The sequence below is a fragment of the Hemibagrus wyckioides genome, linkage group LG22 (assembly GCF_019097595.1).
Source record: "Hemibagrus wyckioides isolate EC202008001 linkage group LG22, SWU_Hwy_1.0, whole genome shotgun sequence".
NCBI lineage: Eukaryota > Metazoa > Chordata > Actinopteri > Siluriformes > Bagridae > Hemibagrus > Hemibagrus wyckioides.
Genome location: NC_080731.1, coordinates 14,718,788 through 14,733,433, shown reverse-complemented (window position 1 = coordinate 14,733,433; position 14,646 = coordinate 14,718,788). Strand labels below are relative to the sequence as shown.

General features: G+C 38.7%; 1 protein-coding gene across 3 annotated transcripts; it reads right to left on the bottom strand.

Annotated features, from left to right (window-relative positions):
- Window positions 1-536: 536 nt before the first annotated feature.
- On the bottom strand, window positions 537-14,352 carry arsk (arylsulfatase family, member K). Of its 3 annotated transcripts, none has more exons than XM_058374572.1 (8): window positions 13,923-14,352; window positions 7,264-7,393; window positions 6,935-7,094; window positions 6,141-6,423; window positions 2,887-2,947; window positions 2,565-2,789; window positions 1,255-1,470; window positions 537-1,016 (listed from the first exon to the last, which is right to left on the bottom strand). In XM_058374572.1, the coding sequence occupies exons 1-8, from the start codon at window positions 14,037-14,039 to the stop codon at window positions 721-723; spliced, it is 1,488 nt and encodes a 495-aa protein (XP_058230555.1). In that variant the 5' UTR covers window positions 14,040-14,352; the 3' UTR covers window positions 537-720. The 3 variants fall into 3 exon arrangements, with proteins under 3 accessions (XP_058230555.1, XP_058230557.1, XP_058230554.1); XM_058374574.1 differs by having other exon boundaries at window positions 538-1,016; window positions 2,887-3,058; window positions 7,264-7,416; XM_058374571.1 differs by having other exon boundaries at window positions 539-1,016; window positions 2,887-3,058.
- Window positions 14,353-14,646: the final 294 nt, after the last annotated feature.

The window sequence follows — 14,646 nt, the reverse complement described above, 5'->3', positions numbered from 1 at the left end:
TATCTCGGAGATGACATTTTGTTTAAATCAGGCACCAGATGCTGTGTGCTGGGATGAAGTCACAGTGATTAGTAAGTGCACATTAATTTTGCTCAACTTATTGTAAGATAAAATATCATGATGCATATGCAGGGGTGGGGTTGCCTGAGGAGAGGAAGGCTTGTCTATAGGTGTGTTTGACTTAACACGTCTCAGCTTGATCATCACCTGGTACTCTGCATGATGGTTAGATTTTGTGCCACCAGTGCAACATGATGTGCTGTGACATAATGTCGCTTGAGCATGGCGAGTGCAGTTTTCAGAACCAGGTGCTCTACAAGTCAAGTTAATGAATACAGATCATAGTCCTGATTTGGTAGCCTCTTTACTGGCAACCATATTGGGTTTTTCTTCCTTAAGACCTTTCATTTTGTGCCAGTTATATGTGCTATTGTGTGGTTATGATGTTATATACTCAGTGATTAGGTTACTATATTTTTTCATGTAATCAATAATCTAAAATGTTTAGCAAAATAAAACTGAAAAGCATTGCTTATATTGTATAGCATCTCAAAGAATTTATTTTATTTACAATAAAGTTACAAAAGATTTATTTATAATATAAAATATCTCCTTCTGTTAAGTAACACTACAATAAGCACCAGAATGAGCACTAGTGTATGCGAGCAAGACACAATTACAAATGAAGAAGTGCATTTTATAGCAAGTCTTCAGTCTTGATTAATGTATTTGATTCTGGGAGAAGTGTAACCTGTCAAGCCAGTCCTCAATTGCTTTCTCATTACTCTGTACATTCTTTTGCCAGTCCACATGCCAGCGCAGGTTGGCAATGACCTGTGTGTAATTGTTCCCAAGACTCTGCTTCCACTGCAGAAACTGCTGCCTGTTGTATTGGCGGACGGCCTCAGTGACGTTGGGGTAATCCACCACTGAGCGCAGCAGCTTGTCCAGATGCTGACACACGACAGGGTAACGGGACGCCATGTTCTTTAGCTCAGCTTCATCCACAGACAGATCTGATTGGGGTAAAATAATATAGCAATGAACCAGTGAAATAATATTACCTATTGTCTGCCATAAATGCCTGTGTTGCTCACAAAGGATGATTTCCTTTGTGCTAATCCTAATGATTAGTGACTAGCTACCATTCACTGTTAGTCACATCAGCTTGCCTGGATAAGCTGTGACTGTTAAAATGATTCTTGTTGCTTTATTTTCAGTCTGCTGCTTTATTAACATGGCCAAATAGCTCACCAAACAGTTGTGGTGGGACACTCAAGCCATCTGAATACGTGATATACTTCCACTTATCCATCCTCAGCATGTAAGTGGAGGCGTTAGCATTGCAGCCATGGTATTCACTGAGAATCCAGCCAGGGTGAGGTTCAGTGGACTGCTTATTACCCTGTGAGATCAGCGGGACCAGAGAGTGACCACTTAAACCATGTGGTATTGAGATACCTGCAAAGTCTGACACATAATACAGAGAATTATAACTTGTACTAAGAGGCAGTATACTGCACAGTATGATGAGTCATTGAGTCATTTGTGTTAGAGCAGGAGTATCTAAATCTGGTCTAGCTGTGGGTTTTCATTCTAGCCAAGCAGGAGGCACATCTGATTCCACTTGTTAAAAAGGCAAGAATGTCTCTTTTATGTCTGAAAGCTGTTCATTTAATGCAACACATCTACTGTTTGCTATATCAATATACACCATATGGCCAAAACTTTGTGGACACCTGACCATAAAACTCAAACAGTATGCACTTGTTGAACACCATATTCTATATTTAGCCCCTCTGTATACTTTCCACTCTAGTTTCCACTAAATTCTGCTGTTTGCCTGTAAAGATTTGTGATCATTTAGCCACAAGAGCATTTATGATGTCGGGTGAGGAGGTCAGGGTCAGTGTTCCAGTTCATACATAATATGTTTAGTGGGGTTCTGTGTAGGACAATCAAATTTTTCCACTCCAGCTTTTGGTCTCTTAGTTACAGTGACAGAAAATGCTGTATCCATAATCTTTCAGTTTAGAGAAGGTTCATATATGATTACATACATTAAAATTGCAATAAAAACCTTACCAAGCATTTCCCCCAGCAGACCCCACCCTCTCATCAAAACCACAACTAATTCCCTTTTAAAGAGAAGAGCTGCTCTGTTTAAGATGGAGCAAAAGCTAATTTCTTGCAAAAGCTAATTTCTGCATGCCAATTATATTATAAATTATACATTGACTACACTTTTAAACATTACAACATTAAATGACTGGAAAATTAAGTTCATACTGGTTTGAAAAGAAAACCTACAGACAGACTGGGCCTTTGCAGGGAAGACTGGACAGCATATGTAATATCAAGGAAAACACTAAACGTACATTGCAATGAATCTTTAAAACCCTGTATTTATATTTGCTATTATAAATCCGGTCAAATAACTGAGCAGTTGCAGTAACAAATCTAGAAACCATTAAAAGGTCATTAATTAGCTAGAAAGTAAGTTTGTCTTTTAAATGAAGTGTGTTGACTACATATTTCTACATATTTATAGTCATTGTATTTACCAAACATGGAAGGATACAGGTCTACAAGAGAGACGGGTAAACTGATCTCAGTCCCAGACTTAATCCCTGGACCCATCATAAGTAAGGGAACATGGGAGCTGCCTTCAAACATGGACATCTTATAGAACTGCCTGTGCTCCATAGCCAGATCTCCATGATCTGAGGTGAAAAGCAGGACTGTGTTGTTTAATAATCCTGTGTCTCTTAGAACAGCAATCACTTCACCTGCATCAGAGAGACACTGTCAAATTTCAGTATAAGATTGCAATGCATTTAGCACAGCGGATTAGAACTGGTGCATGAAATGACAGAATCTGCTTACCAAGCATACTGTCTGTTTCGGCACACATGGCGTAATAACTGGCTCGGATGTCTCTGATCTCCTGTTCAGAAAAGTTACCACTGCAGTTTTTGGTGATGGTGGAATAATAATCAACAGGGTGCATTTTAGAAAATGGCAACCACTTCGGAAGGGAAACTTGCTCTGTGGAAACCTTTGTGAAATTGAGATTCAGTATTGAGTTCATATTATCTGTCGAGTTAATATTATCAGTGTGATGATATATATTATGCTCCACTATAAACAAATCAGCCATAACATTATGACCACCTGTCTAACATTCTGTTGGTCCCACTTTTGCTGCCAAAACAGCCCGGACCCGTCGAGGCATGGACTCCACTAGACCCCCCCAAGGTGTGCTGTGGTATTTGGCACCAAGATTTTAGCAGCAGATCCTTCATGTCCTGTAAGTTGCGAGGTTGGGCCTCCATGGATCGGACCTGTTTGTCCAGCACATCCCACAGATGCTTGAATGGATTGAGATCTGGGGAATTTGGAGGCCAGGTCAACACCTCAAACTTGTTGTTGTGTTCATCAAACCATTCCTGAACTATTTTTGCTTTGTGGCATGGCACATTATCCTGCTGAAAGAGGCCACAGCCATGAGTGAATACTGTTTCCATTAAAGGGTGTACATGGTCTACACTGCTTAGGTAGGTGGTAGGTGTCAAAGTAAAATCCACATGGATGGCAGGACCCAAGGTTTCCCAGCAGTACATTACCCAAAGCATGACACTGCCTCTGCCGGCTTGCCTTCTTCCCATAATGCACAAAGGATGAAAGCGTAAGGATGAAATCCATTTTTCCTGCTTCTAACACATCAACTTTGTGAACAAAATGTTCACTTGCTGCCTAATATATCCCACCCACTAATAGGTGACATGATGAGGGGATGATCAGTCTTATTCACTTCACCTCACACTGCTCATAATGTTATGGCTGATCGGTTTATTACAAATACAAAATATTAAAATAAAATTAAAATATATAAAATAAGTTAAGTAAATAAATAGGCAACCAGTATGCAAGTGTTTGATTTAAATACGGTATATGAATAAATAAATCAATGAGCAAGGGTCATTAAATACACTAAAATCCATAACAAGATATTTAAAATATTGCATTTTAATAAATTAACACATCGTGATGTGCCTTTATAAGTCAAAAACAATCAAATCTGTGGTGGTAACAGTAACTCTGCTTTGCACTGATCCACCTTGCTGTAAATTATTTTACTATGACAGCACATCCTGTCATGTTTTATTCCTTACTTTATTACTACAGCTCCAGTGTGAGCAATGTAACTGAAATGTTCTTCAAACAATAGCAGTACAATAGAAGTACTGTACAGGTTACACTATTCATTCCTGAGTAATACTGTACTCTTTCATTTTTTTTCTTCATCACAAACTATAGCATCTGTTGTGCATATGTGCAACTTTCACAGAACCTTTCTGAAAAAGAAAAAGCAGAAAACCCATTTATGCAAAACTCAATTAGAATGGAAACATGAGCCCATTTGCTGTGGCAGTCAATAAGCATTAAGTTAAAACACAACTTAGATTTCAGTCTAAGGTATTAGCAAATTAAGCTAGAATGTGGTTCAATTTATGCCGGATATCACAAAGTCTTCAGGGAAAGCACATACCTTTTACTGTACTGAGTCAATGTTTGAAAGTCTGATAAGCCTACATGAGATTTTTTCTGATATCACCCCCTCCAAAACTATTGGAACAGCAAGCCAATTATTCTGTTTTATTTTTTTATGTACACCAAAAAACCTTGGTTTTGAGATCAAAAACCTATAAGAGAAGACAAGATTCAGCTTTTATTTTCCAATATTTGGATCTAGATGGGTTAAACAAAATAAAACATAGAACCTTTTGTATCAGACCATCCAACTTTTGGGTGAGCAAAAGTATAGGAACAGATAAGACATGAAGTAAATAACACGTAATATTTGGTTGTATATCTCTTGACTGTAAAAACTATCAAGCCTGCGCCTCATTAATATCACAAAATTGTTGGTTTCTTCTTTTGTCAAGCTTTTACCTTAGCTTCTTAGAGTTGTTGTCTGATTTGGGGGTTTCTTCAGTCCCTTCATTCTCCTCTTTAGAAGTTAAAATGCTGCTCAGGTAGATTTGCTGGTCAGTACAATTTGCTGATTGACTTGGCCAGTCTAAAACCTACCACTTTTCTCTCCTGATAAAGTCCTTTCTTATGTTAGAGGTGTGCTTTAGGTTATTGTCTTGCTGCATGAATTTTCTCCTAGTTAGATTGGATGCAATTCTCTGTAAATTGACAGACAGAATGTAGACTTCTGTGCACATGTGCAGATCCTTTCATCCTCCTTACTTTGGTCTTCCCATCACTTTGATAGAGGTTAATCTAGGTTATAGAACTTTTGTGGCTCGTCTCTGTATTTCTTTGTGAATTCCAATCTGGTCTTCTGGGTGTTATTGCTGATAAGTGGTTTGCATTTTGTGCTATGGTCTCTATATTTCTACTCTTGAACTCTCCTTCAAACAGTGGACCGTGATGCCTTCACCCCTGCCCTGTGGAGGTTGCTGGTGATGCCACTGTTTGTGTGTTGTTGTTTTTTTAGTTCACAATGTTTCTGTCATTAGCTGCTGCTGTTGTTTTCTGGGTAGTCCTGTTCGGTTTCTGTTGCTCAGTACATCAATGGTTTCTTTCTTTTTCAAGACAAACTAAAACCAAGAGTAGATGTTCATAGCTATTTACCATTTAATCTAGCAGGACACCCTTGGGCATTAAAAAAAGTCTTTTAGTTATGTGTTCCAATATTTTTGCTCACCAAACATGATATGCAATTTGCTGTGGCAGACAACTGGCATTAAGTTAAAACACAATTTAGATTTCAGTCTAAGGTAGTAACAAATTAAGCTAGAAAGTGGTCTAATGAATATTGTGCTATGTTCTATGTTGTTTAACACAGCTACATATAAATACCAGGAAATAAATATATAATTCTAAACTCATATGTCTTCATTCTACAGCAAAATCATTAATTAGCTTTGTTGTTCCAATAGTTTTGGAGGGAACTGTGTCTTTGTAGTTCAACAGTTTCCCTTAAGCATCCAGGTAAATATCAAATATACAGATTTTGAGAGAAAAACTTCCTTGATTATTTCTCTAACATTCATTCTTTGAATTTGATTACAATAGCGTCTGTTTATTCTGTGTTGGCATCAAAAATGCAATGAAGAACAACCTGCCTTTTTGAGCCAGTAGGGTGAGGTGCGGAATGTGGAGCCTCCAGCCGTGGGACCCAGCTCCTCTGTGAGGTATGGATGAGGTAGATTCAGCCCCAGATACAAAGCAAAGGGCTGTGACAGAGCTTTGGCTTTCTGTCTGATCCACTGCACAGCACTGTCAGTGGTGTTCCAGTCTTTGGTCATGATTTTAACTGTGGATCTGTTCCCTACTAATTCTGCCACTGGACGACCTTCCTGGCTCAGAAGAAATGCCACTTCTCTGGTCCACGCCTCCACACGATTGCTGGACAATAGTGTTTTCGTGAAGAATGGAAGATAAAAGTAAACACAAATTAAATAAATGTAAAAATAGACATTTATCTCATACTGCCACAGCAATACAGAGTGCTATACATATTAGAGATATTTCAGCATTTTCTTCCCAATTTTATTTACCATCATATGCCAGCTACCAAATGGGAAGGGGTAAGGCTATGTAAGGTAATGTTCTTCCACAAGAGTTAGCCAATTGCATCCTTTTATACTGCATTCATTATTCAATTTTCACTGGACAACATAATACAATTGGTGAAAAATTACCATCTACCCTATACTGCATAAACACGCTTATGATTTGGCTAGTCAATGTGTAACCCTTCCACCACTTGGGTATAATTTTTGTTGGGCCCTATTGTATCCCAGTCCAGATGCACACCTATAACCTAGCGTTAGAATGTAAATATTAAAGCTCATAGAAAAAACAGTTATCACAGATTTTTACATTTACTTTAAATAACAATATTTTTCCTAGTCACCTGACTGAATGACCCCCCGATGTGTAGTCTAGCTTCCCCATACGGTGGGTGTGATACCCAGCTTTCCGCAGATGATCCATCCATGTAGTGCCATTGGGAGCAAGGCATTTGTAATTGTTCCAGGCCTGAGTTAAATGGACAAATTTCCCACTCCACATAGCTGTCAGTGCACACATACAGTGTAATGAGCAAGAGGAACTACTCTGTTACTTTGGGACAAACCTCTAATTAGTGCACAACTTTATTAAAGCACAAAATATCAATGTTAGCAGGATAATGCGGTCTGAAGTCAAGTGTAAAATTAGGTTTTAAAAGACACGGCACTGTACCTGCCCTTGATGGACAACAAATGGGCGAATTTGTGTAGGAGTTAAGGAAGATGGCACCCATCTGCCTCATGTAGTTAATATATGGAAGCTGGACAACTTTGTTCCCAGGGTGAAAGGTCAGTCTTCCATCCTGGAGATTACACAAAGTCAGTGCTGAGTGGAAGATAACACATTATCAGGAAAAAAAACTTGCAGACAGGATTAGGGTTAGTTGTACATAATGTAGGCTAATGCCCTTTATATTCAGCAACAGGGACTTAAACAAGGGCAAACTTAGGTCAGAGAATCCCCAAACAGCAGGTCTTGTGGGGTGTTCCTGGTATTCAGTGATTAGTACCTACCTAACTTGGTATTTATGTTGATGACTTTGACAGTATTCCCTAATGGCAGTGGTCTCTTTAAGCAAAGTAAATGCTCTCTGCCACACTGCAAACAATGTTCACTAATGGTTTGAGGAAAATGACAAGAACATTAGAAGGTGTTGACTTCAGACCTCCAGAGCTTTTGTGGAGTTCATGCTTCAAAGTGTCAGAGCTGTTGACACAAGGGGAACTGCACAAAATTAGGCAGGTTGCTTTAATGTTATGGCTGAACAGTGGATGTTGTAACAGCTTCAAACTAGCAATCAAAGCACATGCTTGCTGGCTATTATAAATGTGTCACTGAAACTGTATTATACTAAATTAATTTTAAATGATATTTTCAGTAAAATAGATTGAAAAGTACTCTATCAGTGTTACTGTTTATTTTTATTTGAAAAAATATAGCAGTAAATAATACCAGAAAACTGCTGTACCTTTTTATGAATGTTTACACACACACACACACATATACAGTAGCTCACAAAAGTGAGTACACCCCCCTAATTTCAGCAAACATTTTAGTATATCTTCTCAAAGGACAATATTATAGAAATGAAACTTGGATATATTTTAGAGTAGTCAATGTGCAGCTTGTATAACAGTATAGATTTACTGTCCTCTGAAAATAACTCAACATACAGCCATTATTGTCAAAATAGCTGGTGAGTACACCCTAAGTGATGACAGCTTTACATTGTTTAACTGTGCAAAGTCACATGTCCTATTCATCATGTTCATGTTTTTGTCAGCTTGATAGGACCATACAAATTTGTGTATCTTATATTAGAGCATTTAAAATTTGGTGCTTTTTTTGAGAATTAGAATTGTTACTCTCCACAAAGATGGGTGAGGCTACAAGAAGATTGCCAACACCCTGAAACTGGGTTACAGTACAGTGGCCAGGGTCATCGTGAACAGGCCTCGCAAGGGTCGATTAAAGAAGTTGCAGAAGCGGGAGTTCAGCTTGTCAGTGCTCAGACCATAAGGCTCACACGGCAAGTTGGTTTGCATGGCCATCATCCCAGAAGGAAGCCTCTTCTGAAGCTGGCTCACAAGAAAGCCCACAAACAGTTTGCTGCAGACAACCTGTCCAAGAGCATGAATTACTGGAACCATATCCAGTGGTCTGATGAGACTAAGATAAACTTGTTTGGGTCAGATGGTGTCCAGCAGGTGTTGCAACACCCTGGTGAGGAGTACCAAGGAAAATTTTCTCTTTCCTACAGTTAAGCATGGTGGTGGTAGCATCATGATTTCGGGCTTAATGAGTGCTGCTTGTACTGGGGGGCTGCGGTTTATTAAGGGGAAACATGGATACCAGCATGTATTGTAACATTCTGAAGCAAAACATGATTCCCTCCCTTCAAAAACTGGGCCAAACGGCAGTTTTCCAACATGATAACGACCCCAAACACACCGCCAAGATGACAACTGCCTTGCTGAGGAAGCTGAAGGTGAAGGTGATGGAGTGGCCAAGTATGTCTCCTGACCCGAACTCTATTGAACACCTGTGGGGCAAACCAGTGGAAACCAGTGGAAGGTTTAGAAACCTTCCACTAAACCGCCACTAAACCAGTGGAAGGTTTAGAAGCACCATGTGTCTAACATCCAGCAGTTCCGTGATATCATTATGGAGGAGTGGAAGAGGAACCCAGCAACATGTGCAGCAGGGCCGTGCTAGATAACAATGGTGCTCACACAAAATATTGACATTTTGGACACAGTTTTGACATGTTCACTTAGGGTGTACTCATTTTTCTATAGTATTGTCCCTTCAGAACATATAATTAAGTGGTTGCTGAAATGTGAGGGGTGTACTCACTTTTGTGAAATATTGTATCTATATATATATATATATATATACACTATTGACCATTATACACCTCTGACACTATTAAATTTGTTGTATGCAATAATGTGCACGTTACAAAGCAACTACAGCAGCACAGACACTATATATTATTGCTAAAGAAATAAAGTAGTTCTGGTTAATTCACGTCTTTTTAACAGATGAAAAAAAAATCCACTAACAGCTTTAATAACTTTTTTCTGTGTTTTGTGATCATCCTCGTCAGTCATCTCTTGGTTTGATAAATGATGTGTTATATCTGGGAAGACTGATGGTCCAGCTTCTTCAACAACTGCAGTTCAATCATCCTCAGCTGGATCTGATGGCAGTCAGTTGCCAGTTGTTCAATAGGCAATGCAGCCAGGACATAATTATTGATTACACTGTTATTATGTAAAACTGACAAAGCATTGTGCCTGAATATGTTTTGTTGTATACCTGAGAAATCTGTCAGCTGTCTTGATAATTCTGAGCACATCATGGTGTGGATATTTCAAGCCTCCTTGGCCTTTTCTTTTAATCATTAAACTGCGAGTACTTGCTGCAGCAAGACTAGTTCTGTGTAGCATTAAGTAGCTGGAGTACATTTACAGTCTTTACATGTCTAACGATGTATCCAGACATGAAGTGTAACACAATTTGTGCACTGATCTGGGGTTCAGAGGCAGAAGGCATGGGTTCCTCTATGCCGACGTTTGCCTTTTCTGAATTTTTCTTCATGATTGCTCTGAAAGCATATTTAAACTATAAATAGTTTGTAGTTATCACATCCACCTCTCTACTGAACAGCATTTCTAACTGATCTGGCAACATTTTGTGGGAGCAAACAAGGATCGACCTGATGACACAGAAGGTCCTCACAGGTTTCTTTTGTTTAATGGAACAGTTTCCATTTCTTATCTTTGAGGTACAGCAGATGGGAGATCATTTCCAGTAACCACTTTTTTTGGTCCTCAATGTTGTCCTTTTTCTTCGGCCATTTCATAGTGCTGGATTTTTCAAATTAATGCAGTTGACCAGGGGATTGATTCTTCTTCTTCTGATGAAATTTCTCAGTGCAAATAATGGATGGTGAAAATCCTCAAACAAGAATTCAACAGATCAGCAGTGGACACACTGAATGTCTGAGAAACTAATTTCATGTTATGGTGCCACTGTATAACTTTCACCTTTGGTAAACTTGAAAAAGCAGCTTGATGTCCGTCAGGCAATTGCTCTATATTTGACCAACTGATGAACTCTTCACTGTGAACCATTGTACCCTGTACTGCAAAACAGTTTGTGGAAAGTTTCAGCAAATGACAGATGTCAAGCTGAAAAAAAGATGTTAGATGGCTGCATTGGATAAGGAAAATTCGGCTTGGTAAGACCACTGAAAAGCAAACATCCCAATATCCAATTCTGCCTCTAAATCCCCTGATAAATGATTGATGCAACAATGTATTTTCATCTGCCATTAAGCCCCATGACCATAAAAACCAGCGCCTCAGTTGCAAGGGTGTCACTGATGGAAAAGAGGCATCCACAATCTAAAAACCCAGTGCAGCATGATGTCTTCCTAATAGCCATTTGGTCAAACATTAACACACAATCCTTTGTGACTGGTTTCTCAAGTGGTCGATAACTTCTCTGAGAAGTCTGAGTTAATGCTTGCTGCCCACTTTATGACAGTTCTTGTACACTGCAATGATTATTAATGGTGCCCGTGTTATTAAGGTTAAGTAAAACACTGATAATGAATTATATATGTATGACAAGTCATGCAGAGTTGTTCTGGCTTGGTTACCTTTCAGGTTTTAATTATCGGTGAATGTCACAAGGCTGTATAAGCTAACAACAGCAACAACACAGAGCAAGGGTTCTGAAACATTTTCAATCATCAGTGCCAAATGGACATTGTGAACTTTCTGCAAGCCTATACTGTTTCCATTTTCAATTTCAAGATCTATAATTGAGATGATTGAGGATGATTGTAGCATTTTATTATGTCAGTATATATGTATGTGTATATATATATATATATATATAAAAGTCACTAACATCCAAAGGCTGAGGTGGTGTGCTACATCCAGACATGAAGCAAAGAAACCAAGGAACCCATAAACAGCCTGAGACTACTGCAACTTCCAGCCTTGTAGTCATTTACTTACTTGCAAAGAAATGCTGTTCCTCTTTTGGCGAAGGCCAAACTCTGCACAACTTTCTGCCATTCTCACAAAAAGAAAAATTGCAAGACAGCAGAAATACAGACCAAATTGTAATGATTGAAAATTCTGTGCAAAACAATTCTCTCTTTTCTCTCTCTCTGGTTTACAAGTTAAGATCTCTAGCTAAATGCAGCATATCTTTTAACTTGATGGTTTGGGGAAAAAAGTATCCTAAGTCTGTGACCTACTGAACCAGTGTTAATGTATTCACTGATAGAGACTTTAAAGCACTTTTGTACGTCGCTCTGGATAAGGGTGTCTGCCGAATGCCAGAAATGTAAATGTAAATTTTTCCTAGTATGCTGCTATAATATTTATTGCAGTTTTGTTTAGCAGATTTTTCTTCCAGGTTGTCAAATGAAAAGCCTCACATATAATAATAATAATAATAATAATAATAATAATAATAATACCACAATTACCATAAATACTAATTGAAAATCACAAATAGGTAAGCTTAAGGAAAATAAAACAATGATGGAAAAAAGAAAAAGTAGCAGTATAAAGAGTTGAACACGGGAAATTGTTACTAAAAATTCTTCAGTACAGGATTCACTTGATTTTCCCAGTGTTCCCAGTCTGCCATTTTTAGTCCAATAATCTGTGCTACATGTAGTTTTCCTCTCTTTCTCACTATGTTGTAGAATATATATTACTTTGTTATTGTAATTGTTTTTGTGTGTGTGATGTTCTGTTGCATGAGCAATTTACTCTACCTGCACCACAAACATTTAAATGTATATATACCAATCAGCCATAACATTAAAACCACCTGCCTAATATTTTGTAGTTCCACCTTTGCCACCAAAACATCTCTGACCCATCAAAGCATGGACTCTACAACAGCTCTGTAGGTGGGCTGTGGTATCTGACACCAGGACATTAGCATCAGATCAGTGATGTCCTGCAATTTGTGAGGTGGAACTTCTATGAATCAGACTTGTATGTCCAGCACAACAAACAGATGCTCGACTGAGATCTGGGGAATTTGGAGGCCAAGTCAACACCTTGAACTCTTTGTCATGTTCCTCAAACCATTTTTGAATATTTTTTTGCAATTTATCAGGGAGCATTATCCTGGTGAAAGAGACCTCAGTGAATGGCACGTTTTTTGATTGAGCCACAAGCACATCAATAAGCATTGGGTGTCCATTACCCTGTCACCTGTTCACCAGTCCATGGACCACGTTTGAAACGTACAAATACTGCATATCAGAAACACTGTACAAGACCTGAGGTTTAGGAGATACTCTGACCCAGTTGTCAAACCATCACAATTTGGCTCTTGTCAAAGTCATTCAGATCCTTATGATTACCAATTACAATTACGATTACAATTTTACCTGCTTCAACAAATTAACCTGAAAACAACACTATATTGCCAAAAGTTTAGGGACACCCCTCCAAATCCAAAAAAAATCAGGTGTTGTATTTCAGGGGTTGGGCTCGGCCCCTTAGTTCCAGTGAAAGGAACTCTTAATGCTTCAGCATACCAAGACATTTTGGACTATTTCATGCTTCAAACTTTGTGGAAAACAGTTTGGGGATGACCCCTACCTGTTCCAACATGACTGCACACCAGTGCACAAAGCAAGGTCCATAAAGACATGGATGAGTGAGTTTGGTGTGGAGGAACTTGACTGGCCTGCACAGAGTCCTAACCTCAACCTGATAGAACACCTTTGGGATGAATTAGAGTGGAGAATGTGAGCCAAACCAAATCTGGGATGTCTGGCTTTACATGCGCATGAATGTAATATGGAATTGGCTGTCCTTTGCAGCTATAACAGCTTCAACTCTTCTGGGAAGGCTTTCCACAAGGTTTATGGGAGTTTTTGACCATTCTTCTAGAAGCACATTTGTGAGGTCAGTAATTGATGTTAGATAAGAAGGCCTGGCTCACAGTGTCCACTCTAATTCATCCCAAAGGTGTTCTATGGGGTTGAGGTCAGGACTCGACTTGATGTGCAGGGCAGTGAAATTCCTCAACTCCCAAAATCATTCATCCATGTCTTTATGGACCTTGCTTTGTGTACTGGTGTAGAGTCATGTTGGAAACCACAAACTGTTCCCACAAAGTTGAGAGCACGAAATTGTCCAAAATGTCTTGGTATGCTGAAACATTAAAAGTTCCTTTTTCCTGTGTTTTTTACAGAAATGCTAGTTATCTACTTGACTGGATGTCAGACTCACCTAGAAGTGTAGTGTATGTTTTTTTAAAGAAATGTATGATGTACTTACAAACGCGTCGGACATGACCATCACTATATTGGGTCTTTGGTCTGATGTCCTGTTCAGGAACAAGCACAGAGTTTGTAGCGGAAAAACTTGCAGCAAAAAGATGAGAAATGTTTTCATCGTGTTGTAAGCGTGAAGAGAAACGCTGTTACGACAAGCAACACGGGTGATGAAGAGTTCCTCAGTGCTAAACGCCGGTGTGTTTATTATTTAATAACACTACATCCTGTTTATCCAACAGGAATCTCTGGACTTGCTAAGCTTATATTTACATATTTTCTTCACTAACACAGTTTAAAATGCTGCTTGCTACAAAGTTTTTCACAATCCTCTGAAAGTCTTTAAACATTACTGAGATCGCTCCTGATCCCGAGGATCCAAAACGGGCGTAAAAACAACAACACACTACCAGCGCCTGATTCCGCCTGCCATAGACACGTGACCAATGACGTACAGGCCAAGTCACGTGACTGCCTGCGATTCAGATCCAGAGACTATTTCACATCTTTATTTAGCAGCGTGATCATACTGAAAACTCTGGCAGGATATTTACCAATTCATTTCAAATTTCATACATAAGAACTTTGAGCTATATTTTAAAGACATTTTGTTTGGATTGTTCATTTATAAAAAGCAATATAAAAGTGCATTTTTTCTCAGTAACGTAATTATTTTATCAAAATATTTTATCCACATATGTAAAGTATTGTCACCGCCCTTTTCTCTC

What these genes read in the sequence shown, in the direction of transcription:
- arsk (XM_058374571.1), bottom strand. Translation starts at nt 14,039, where the DNA reads ATGAAAACATTTCTCATCTTTTTGCTGCAAGTTTTTCCGCTACAAACT. An exon ending in TGGTCATGTCCGACGCGTTT is followed by an intron (nt 7,394 to 13,922) that starts GTAAGTACATCA and finishes TGTAATCTCCAG; the next exon opens with GATGGAAGACTGACCTTTCA. An exon ending in CACCCTACTGGCTCAAAAAG is followed by an intron (nt 3,059 to 6,140) that starts GCAGGTTGTTCT and finishes AATTTCACAAAG; the next exon opens with GTTTCCACAGAGCAAGTTTC.